Consider the following 10,619-nt stretch of genomic DNA (forward strand, 5'->3'; position numbering starts at 1 on the left):
TTTTTACCACACCCCATACTTGAACCAATAGAACAGACTCAATCCTTTATGATTAACGTGTGGCCTCTCCCAGTGTAGAATCTGGGCCAAACAGACCAGAAAATGATGTCACAGCCAAGGGACAAAGAGCAGAACGAAGAAAAAGGAAACAGCATTAGCATCAATCCCACACTAGATTCTAAACTAGATTTGACACCTGCTATCTTCATAAATTCCTTATAATTTCCCAAACTAGTATTGGCGCCAACAAGAGAGGTGGGAGAGTGAGAAATATTCAACCAGTTTAAGATAATAGTGTTGAAAGAACACACTGCATTTAAAAACACCCTCACTTTGCTCCAGATAAGGAAATCTTATGTTGTTGTTCAGTCATGACTCTTCATGACTCTATTTGAGGTTTTCTTCGCAAAGACACTGGAGTGATTTGCCATTAACTTCTCCAGCTCATTTTAAGTTGAGGAAGTGAGGCAAAGAGTGAATTGACTTGTCTAGGTTCACAGGGCTAGTAAGTGTCTGAGGCCAGATCTGAACTCTGGAAGATGAGTGTTCGTGATTCCCAGCCCACACCTCTATAACAAACAGAAAACTATAATAATTGAAGTCTTACTGGACATCTAGTAGATGCATGCCCAAACATCATGCACGATATCTGCCAAACCAAACATAGAAAAATAGTGGCAAGGGTCACATTAAACAAGAAAAGATACATAGATGTGAAAAGTGTCACAAATGCATTTTCCATCTATTTTACTACATGATTAAGAAACATGGGATATGCATATTTAGCTAAATAAAATAAGAAAGAAGGATTTAGTGAAAAAGCACTGAACTGGAGTCAGGATACCTGGATCCTGAAATTAGTAAATTATGTGGCCTGCCGGCAGGTCCCATCACTTTTCTGGACCTCACTTTTTTCTCATCTATAAAATGAAAAGATTGGACCGGATGACTAGTAAAAATCTCTTTCAGCTCAAAATTCTGTCATTCTAAGACCAGCAAAAGATAAATCTAGTAGACACAGCAAAAATGGTCATGTAGAATATTGGAAGCCTGCTCACCATGTAATCTTTTCCTTTCCAGATCCCCGCACAAGTGGTGACTTCCCCCGAAAGTTACTCTGCACTTACTTTGTATATACTTACAGGATCAGAAATCTAGAACTGGAAGAGACCTCAGTTGGATCATCTACTCCAATCCCTTCATTTTATGAATAAGGAAACTGAGGTCCAGAGAGGTTGTGACTTGACCAAGTTCACACAGAGAAGTGGCAGTATTACAATGTGAACCCAGATCCTCTTTTTGCTCTACTCATTGCACTACATTGGCATCGTATATTTATGAAAGTTCATATTGTCTTGTACTTATAAAATATACACTAAACCTAAGAATGGGCAGGTTGTCTGCTCAATAGAATAGAAGTCCCTTGAGCAGACGGATTATTTCCATTTTGATTTTGTACCACTAACGCCTAGCACAGTGCTTAGATATAGGAGACTGGACCACCAATTGTTCAGTGTGTTATAGTGGGAGTTCTGGTAGTGTGGATTAGACTGCATGGGGGTATCGAATTCCCTTTCAACTCAAATTTTGTGATTCTATAAAGTACTTAATTAATATTTCATTGACGATCAACTGATTCCTAACCCAAAGTTTTCCATATCATCTATTGAATTTTTTCTAGGGTGACATATGATCATGGGACAATAAGAGTATTAGTTTCATACCATCATTATGTGCCAGCCCATGTTTTTCTAAGATTGCTGAGAGCAGAGGAAGTTTTCTAATATTAAATGACAATGAAATAGTCCAAGTTGAAATAGAGGAATGCTGTGGTCCCTTCTAAGATTTAGGGGAGAAGTAGAAAAGTGGGAAAAAAATTTGAGACCAATGTCTCTGATAAAGGCCTCATATCTAAAATATATGGAGAACTGAGTCAAATTTATAAGAATACAAGTCATTCTCCAATTGATAAATGGTCAAAGTATATGAACAGGCAACTTTCAGAGGAAGAAACTGAAGCTATTTATAGTTCTATGAAAAAATGTTCTAAATCACTATTGATGAGAAAAATACAAATCAAAGCAATTCTAAGGTACCACATCATCCCTATCATATTGACTAACGGGACAAAACAGAACAATGATAAATGTTGGAGAAGATGTGGGAAAATTGGAATGATAACACATTGTTAGTTGAGTTGTGAACTGATCCAGCCATTTTGGAGAGCAATTTGGAACTATGCCTAAAGGGCTACAAAATTGTGCATACCTTTGACCCAGTAATACGACTTCTAGGTCTGTATCTCAAAGAGATCATAAAAATGGGAAAAGGACCCATGTGTACAAAAATATTTGTAGTAACTCTTCTTGTGGTCTCAAAGAATTGGAAATTGAGGGGATGACCATCAGTTATAGAATGGCTGAACTAGTTGTGATATATGAGCATAATGGAATACTATTGTGCTCTAAGAAATGATGAGCAGGAAGACTTCAAAACATTCTGGAAAGACTTACATGAAATGAGCAGAATCAAGAGAACATTGTACATGGTAACAGCCACGTTGTGTGATGACTTACTTTGATAGACTTGGCTCTTCACAGCAATGCAAGGATCTAAGACAACTCCAAAAGTCTCATGATGGAAAATTGCTATCCATACCCAGAGAAAGAACTGTGGAGTCTGAATGCAGATGGAAGTGTAATATTTGCTCTCCTTTTCCTTTGCTGTTTTGTTCTATTGCTACATTACCATGATTCCTCCCATTAGTGGTGATTGTTCTTTACATCATGACTAATGGGAAAATATGCTTAAAATGAATGTATAAGTAAAGCCTATATCAGATTGCACACCTTTTGGGGTGTAGGGGAGAGTAGTGGAAGAGGGAGAAATTTTAAAACTCAAAATCTAATGGAAGTGAATGTTGAAAACTAAAAAAAAAAAAATTATCCAAAAAAAGTGCCAAAATCTCACTATTCTGGGTTTGTGGATAAAGGACTTGCCTCCAGGAAACAATTGGAAGAGTAATTGTTACCCTTTTTATCAGTATACAGAGAATTACAGACCACTGGGTGTATTCTTTCCTTGATATGTTAACAGATATTGTTCAGCATTAAACATGAGTATGTAATTATTAATAACAAGCTAGATTAATGCACATGTAATGATAAGCCTTTGAAAAATACTTGTACCCATGGAGGATGAGCACCTGGGCACATTACCTCTACATGATGTGGACTAGTTGACATTGATCTCTGGACACTTTTTCATTTAGAAGGCTACAAGAGGGATGGGCAGTGTAGAGTGGGCAGGCAGCCTGGAGCTTGGACTCTGCCTCAGAAGGAATTGGGTTTTCCAGCTGAAGAACTCTGTATACTCCAGCTGAAAATCCTCAGGCAGATGCAGAGTTGATTGGAATTAAATCCCTATGGTATCCTATTTACTACCTTCATTAAATCAATCACTGTAATGTGTATGTCAAATAGTTCCTTTCCCCAAATCCTGAAATGATCTGGCCTCCTTGACTTTATATTGTTACAAAGGCCATCTCCTCCATAGAATACATTCCTCACATTCTATCCAATGAATCTTCCTTATGCATAGATCAGGTCAATATTCAGCTCACATTTTGTTTACTGAGTAAAGTTCAAACTGTTCTTCTTGACATTCAAAGTCTCTTTTCCTTTACAGTCTTTTCTCATATAAAGTTCCTCTCAATACTCTATACTTGAGTGAAATTGGAGTACTCAAATGTGTTCTCTATTTTTTTGACACACATACATTTTAATTAGAGTAGGCAGGTGAAATACGTAGTAGTAATGGTAGTAATGGTGGTAGTAGAAGTAGTAGTAGTTGTTGTAATAACAATAATACTTGCAGCTAATATTTATATAGCAATTATGATGTGTCAGACACTGTGCTAAATGCTAAACAATTATAAATTCTTTTGATCCTCTCACAACAACACTGGGAGATAAATGCTATGATTATGCCCATTTTACAGATAAAGAAACTAAAGGAAATAGAGATGAAGCAGCTTGCCCAAGGTCATATACACAGTAAATGTCTAAGATGGATTTTAACTCAGTTCCTCCTAAATCCAAGTCCTACAGTCCATTCATGGTACCACCTCAATGCCATAAAACTGTGAGTGGTAAGGCTCCCATAAGAGTGGGATATATGTACGTGTTCAAGTATATAACCTGAGACATTTAAGGAGTAGAAAAGAGATTCTAACCCACTGGGAGTTCATAACTGCACACAAATATGGGATAAAGGCCGTACTATCAAGAAGCTTAAGATCAAGTAAGGAGCACAAAACAGGATCAACTAACATGTCTTAAAGAATGCACAACATAAGATGGGTATATAATTCAGGCTTAAATTGTGAAATACAGATTGTAAGTGCTAACAAGGTCACAGAGATACGGCATCTAAATTGTGATGTGAAGTGTGGAGAGGATCTCAATCAGTGAAGTTGAAGAGAGACAAGAATAAATATTCCAGGAACGTGGAATTTCTGGGAAAACAGGAATTGGGGAAAAGTAAGTCATGATTTTGGCAAAAGTCAAAGGGAGTATTAGAGTATGAGAGAAGGGAATAGTGGGCTGAAATGATAGAGGGCTTCCATTGTCAATGGATTAAATGGAATGGCAATGGAATAAATACAGCTTCTTCATACCACATGGGGAAACTCTAGAGCAATTGGAACCAAGGGTGGTCCTTCACATGTTTTAGGAAGGTAGAAAGCAGAGCTCATAGGAGGGGCAGTTTGCCAAGCGCACTGGCAATTGGGGTGGTGTCAATATCTTCTGGGTCAATGGGAGATTTCAAGGTAAAATTCTGTAAAATGGAAGTAAAAAACAGAAATAATTCCATTCGAGCCAGGCTCTCACCAGCACATATCCGCTTTCCTGAAAGAAATAAAAACAAGGATTAGATACTTGTAGACTTCTAACTCATTAAGACCACTTCTTTGGACTTATAGGTCACTCACTAACACTCAGTGGCATTAGATTAAACATTCTATGCATTCCTTTCCTCTCTGGTCCTTGACTCCTTTGAAAAACCTGTTCCCCCTCCACAGGTATTGAAGACCCCTCCTGTATGCTCTCTCTAAATCAATCCCCCTGAACCAGAGCAAGTCCTGGGATTTATATTCAGAGGAAAGGAATCATCACTTTGGTGAGAAAACAATCACTCATTTATAATCTCAAGAACTAAGTTTATGGCTACCCAGAGAGACTGCAAGGGGGAAAGGTGGCAGAACAATGCTCAAAGTTCCCTTTCGGAACCTCCTATCACCATTCTGGACAGAAACACCTCTGGAGTCTACCCTACAACTTCATGGCCATCCAGCCACTTGTCTTAACTACTCACTCCTAGCTCTAATCCAAGTATTAGAAGTAATTGAGTAGGAAATAGTGTTGAAGACCACAATGTCGGGGGTAGTTAGCTGTCTGACAATATTCATGTCTGCCAGAACTAGACTTGGCTATCACTAACATTACCTGATGACAATAGTTTCCCCAAGAATTGAAGGGAAAGACAAGAGATGATCATCTATAATTTTGTAAATACATCCCCATTAGAATGTACATAACTAGGAAAGGTGTTTTCATGTGTCCCAGTCAAGAGTCACATTTCTACAAAATTATAAACTCTAAGATTACACCTTGGGTGACCTTAACCATAATGGTACTTGAGTAATGAGCCTTAAAGATTACCAACACCTGTTCTTTCCTTGATAAAGTTCAAGATTATTCCATACTAACATAAAAGCCAGGAAGTCTTTATCGGACAAGTAGCTCCAGGTTGAGAGTGACTGGGAGGACAGTTTCCAATATGGGGGAGGGGTTTAAGTGACTTTAGTTGTGGGTCTGTGTGCAGAACAGAGTGGCCACTATCTCAGTTCTACCTCTTTTCTGGGAGAAGCTCAGACAACTACTCTGAAACCCAATTGATTTAGTTGATGAACCTTGGCCTAAGGAGAATTAGAAGAATGATGTACCATAAGGTGCAGCTAGGTGGCACAGTTGATAGAGTTCTGGCACAACCTGAGTTCAAATCTGACCTCAGACACTTGGCACTTAGTAGCTCTGTGACCCTGGGCAAGTCACTTAACCCCAATTACCTCACCAAAAAGAAAAAAAAAAAGTAATATATTATGTCTCCACCCTACTTTTTATTTAGAACTTGGTAGGACCATAAAGTCACCTAATCCAACTCAATCTTTTGTCATATAAGTAAACTGAAGTCTAGAGAAATGAATTAATTTGACCAAGGTCACACAGGTAATAAGTAGCAAAGCTGGATTGAAACACAGGTCCTGTAAGTTATCAATCCATCTTTGATGCACATATTTAGATGGATGTCTCACCTGCTGAAAAAGGCATGAAATAGTTGCTCTTCTTAAAGTTGCCACTTTCATCCAGGAAGTGACATGGGTCAAATTGGTCTGGATGGGGGAACTCTTCATCATCATACAGAACAGAAGATAATACTGGTAATATGGTGGTTCCCTGAAATGAGCAGATACAAACAAATAGTTAGAAAATAAGAACCATAGACTGTTAGGTTCTTACAGTGGAGAGGAAACAGGGGAAGGTGAGAGGAAATGAGGGAATCTTATTTTCATCGGATTTGGTTTAAGGAGGGAATAACATACACACTCAATTGGGTATGGAAATCTGTCTCACCCTAGAGGAAAATAGGGGAGGAGGGGACAAGAGAGCAGGATGATGATAGAGAGAAGGGCAGATTGGGAAAGGGGTAATCAGAAAGAAGTACTTCTGAGGAGGGACAGGGTCAAAAGAAAGAATAGAATAAACGGGGGAGCAGGATAGGATTAAGGGAAATAGAGTTAGCTTTTCACAACTTGTCTACTATGGTAGTGTTTTGCATAACTGCACATGTATGGCCTGTATTAACTTGCTTGCCCTTTCAATGAGGGTGAGTGGGGGTGGGAGGAAGGGAGTAAATTTGGAAACCAAAGTTTCAAAAACATGTGTTTAAAAAAAAGTTTCCACATGCGACTGGGAAATAAGAAAGACAGGAAATGAGGTAGAGAAATCTATCCTGCCCTGCAGGAAAATAGAAGGGAAAGGGGATAAGAGAAGGGGGGGAGAGAAAGAAGGGCGGGCCAACTAGGGGAAGGGGTATTCAGAATGCATGCCATCTTGGGGTGGGGGAGGGGCAAGATGGGGTGAAAATATGGAATTCAAAATCTTGTGGAAGTAAACGTTGAAAACTAAAAATAAATAAATTTATATAAAAAAACTTTAAAAAAAGGAAAAAAGAAAGAAAATAAGAACCATAGAATGTTATAACTGGAAGAGAATTCAGAACGATCATCTAGTCAAAACCACTCATTTTGAAGTATGGAAAGAGCCAACATTTTTTTAAACACCTGTGCTGTTACTAAATTAGCAACTCTGCAATACTATTGGGAGAGATGAAACTGAATTTTGACAACTGGAGTGGCAGAACCGGTACCAGTGATGAAAGGACACAAGGAGGCAGATCCCAGCTTAATAAAAGTTAATAAATTAACTTGTGACCATTAGATCCATCAAAGAAGGAAAGTACTGCCTTGGTAAATAATAAGCACACCAAGTTCGAGCAGATGCCAGATGATCTAAAGAGGTAGAAATGAATCCCGACTTGTGGCAGGATGTTGAAGAATAAAATAATGTCCCAACGAAGAATGAGGCAAGAGCTGATAAAGAAATTGGGAGCTCTTCTTGAAGATGAAGAAATTGGATGCTCTGGGTAAGAAGCCCTTGCTTGTACTCTAAAGAATGATAAAGTAGGTTCACGGGTATTATTTGGTGATATAGTCTGGAAGAAGACAATAGAACTAGTTGGTGATTCCCTATAGAAGGACACTGAAACAGCAGTTTGCTGAGAATGACAACAATAGGTCTGCAATATTGTCAGAGGATGTATCAAAGGCAAAATGGAGAAACCTCCAAGATTTGTGAAAGGGGATGACTACTAAGCACCTCTGTTGATTCACAGGGGCAAAAACAATACTTCTATAAGGAACCAGGAACCATTTCCAAAGTTTTTGACATTCAAGACAAAAAAAAAAACCTAAAAAAGTTAAGAGCGCAGGCAGTGTATTCATTATGGCTGGATTTGGAAGCAAAAGATTCAGAAAGGAAAGGCAGATTTCAGAAGTGGATATCTTGTAAGATCATGTTTCAGAATGGGATTTGTTTTTCTGGACCATACATTCATGAAAATATAGGCATGATAAACCAGGATTGGAATAATGCACCTAGCAAAGACTGGAAAAATTTTTATTTTGATTTGTTACAAATATAGTCGAAAGCTTTTTCAGTGCTTAAAGTGTGGCTAAAAAAAATGGTAGATTGGATATTTTAAGACAAGGAAACAAATTTGATCTCAAAGTTATAAGTAGGACATAGTATGATGAGATGTTTAACAAGACTGAAGTTCAGGAAAGAGTTTCTCTTGTTCAAAAGAAACAGGAGAGGAAAGAGGTTGGGGCGGTATATGTTGAGAAGATATACTCCTGTGAGGCTATTTAGGAAGCAGAGGAAAGAAGAATGATGAGAAGCCTCTAGGTAAAAAAGAAATGGAGGCAGAATCAAGAGTGACATTGTCTTGAGAGTATTCAACAGACCACATGGACAGAGAAGAAATAGATAAGGAATAGAGAAGACAGATTATAATCCCTAGTGGTTAAACATGACGCAGCAGTGATAGAAAACTTCCATTATTCATTCAGATCCTTGAATTTCCTTTCTGTCACAAACAGGGTAGTTCATAATTTCTTGACTTTTCTTAATGACAATTCCATCGTATAATTACAGTGGAACCAAAAAAGGGAAATTGTTTTATTGATTGAATTCTAACCAGCTGAGAGGAACTTGAATAACAGATGTGAATAAAGATTTGTAAAATCCCTGTGGCACAACATTCTTCCTCTGAAGGGATCATGCTGTGTTGTAGGGTATGCTATCACACTTGGCACACTTTCTGTGCACACCTATGGAGGGTAATGATGAGAATTTTTGGGAAAGGGACCACTCCATCTTAGAGTTTATATCAGAGTCAACTAAGTGGCCCAATGGATAAAGTGAAACAGGCCTGCTCCAACCCCAAATACTCACTAGTTGTTTGACCCTAGCCAAGTCACTTACCCTTTCTTAGACTCAATTCCCTCATGCATAAAATGAGAATAATAACAGTTCTCAATGTCAGGGTTGCTATGAGGATAAAAAGAGATAACATTTGTGAACCAATTCACAAACCTTAATGCTAGGTATTATTATTATCACCAAGAAAGACAAGAGTTGTTTTCTAAAAACACAAAAGAAAACAATTCTGAAAATGTAAGATAAAGGAACATTCTCTAAAGATGCCAATGTGGATAAGGTGGCCAGGTGGTGCTGTGCAGAGACTGCTAGACCTGAAGTGAGGAAAACCTTAGTACAAATTCGGACTCACACACTTACTATCTGCATGACCCTAGGAGAGCCAGGTGCTCTCTCTAAGATTCAGTTTCCTCACCTGTAAAATGGGCATGGTCCTAACATCTACTCCCACAGAACTGTTGTAAAGAGTAAATAAGATCATCTATGCAAACGAAATTTTAAAGAACTTTATAAAAATAGCTATTGCTATTAGAGGGAACTGACCAACCAACTTAGATTTTTCAAAGACAAGGATGAATAAAAGAAGCATGTCATGGGTTCCATAAGGATGACAGAAGTGGTAAAGCCCAGAATGAACAGAGGCTGATGAGGCTACCAAAGGGCAACAAGGAGAAGTTTTCTAAAAGTATATTGTGGAAAAGAGGAGGATTAAAGAAAGAATAAACCCACAACCCAGAGGGTAATAAGATGACGACGGCAAATGATAAAGAAGATACAGAACTTCTCTATTTTTCTTTTCCTTCGTTTTTTTTTTCTGACCATGGAAATGATCCTTGAACTGAAAAGGATAGAATAAATAAATAAATATGGCTAATAGGGATTGAATACCAAAGAGAAGTACAAAGAAAATGAGGGAGCAGCTAAATACCTGTGCAAGAAAAATAAAGCAAAGAGAGCACACTTCAATTTACACTCAGAGTCTAGAATATATTTATAGAGAGATCATTAATCTAGATAAGGAAGGAAGGAGGAAATGACTCTAGATAAGGAAGTAGTGGTCACAAATATCTGGAGTGGAATCATCATGATTCCTTTTATTTCTTTTTGAGGATGTTAAGAAACTGGTAGATCAGGAGAATGTTGTACATAGGGTTTCCTTAGATTTCAGCAAAGCATTTGATAAAGATTTCCATGTTCTTCTCTGAAAATCATAGAAATATACAGGTTAGACCTTTATACAATTAGATGGATATAAAACAGCTTGACTGACCATATACAAAAGTAATTATTGAAGGTTCAAAGGCAGCTTGGAAATAGGCAGTGCTGTACTCTTGTACCTTCAGCCCACAAATGAAAATTGTATTCCTTCTAGGAGTCATATTTTAGGAGGACATTGAAGAGCTGGAGGCTACTGAAGGGAGGGCAACCAGGATGGTAAGAATAACAAGTCCAAGCCATGTGAGGACAGGTTGAAGGATATGGGAATATTTAGACAAG

The 10,619-nt window shown here is 38.0% G+C and overlaps 1 protein-coding gene across 1 annotated transcript in view; it reads right to left on the reverse strand.

Annotated features, from left to right (window-relative positions):
• Positions 1–4,364: 4,364 nt before the first annotated feature.
• LOC110204168 (cytochrome P450 2C42-like) overlaps positions 4,365–10,619 on the reverse strand; it is a 15,809-nt gene continuing 9,554 nt past the window's right edge. The window contains exons 3-4 of the mRNA XM_078151608.1: positions 6,377–6,518; positions 4,365–4,910 (exon numbers count right to left, since the gene is read on the reverse strand). Of these exons, the coding sequence (XP_078007734.1) occupies positions 4,753–4,910; positions 6,377–6,518 (300 nt within the window). The 3' untranslated portion in view covers positions 4,365–4,752. The remainder of the gene's footprint in view (positions 4,911–6,376; positions 6,519–10,619) is intronic.

The sequence above is a fragment of the Phascolarctos cinereus genome, unplaced genomic scaffold, assembly GCF_003287225.1.
Source record: "Phascolarctos cinereus isolate Bilbo 61053 unplaced genomic scaffold, phaCin_HiC Scaffold_3;HRSCAF=262, whole genome shotgun sequence".
NCBI lineage: Eukaryota > Metazoa > Chordata > Mammalia > Diprotodontia > Phascolarctidae > Phascolarctos > Phascolarctos cinereus.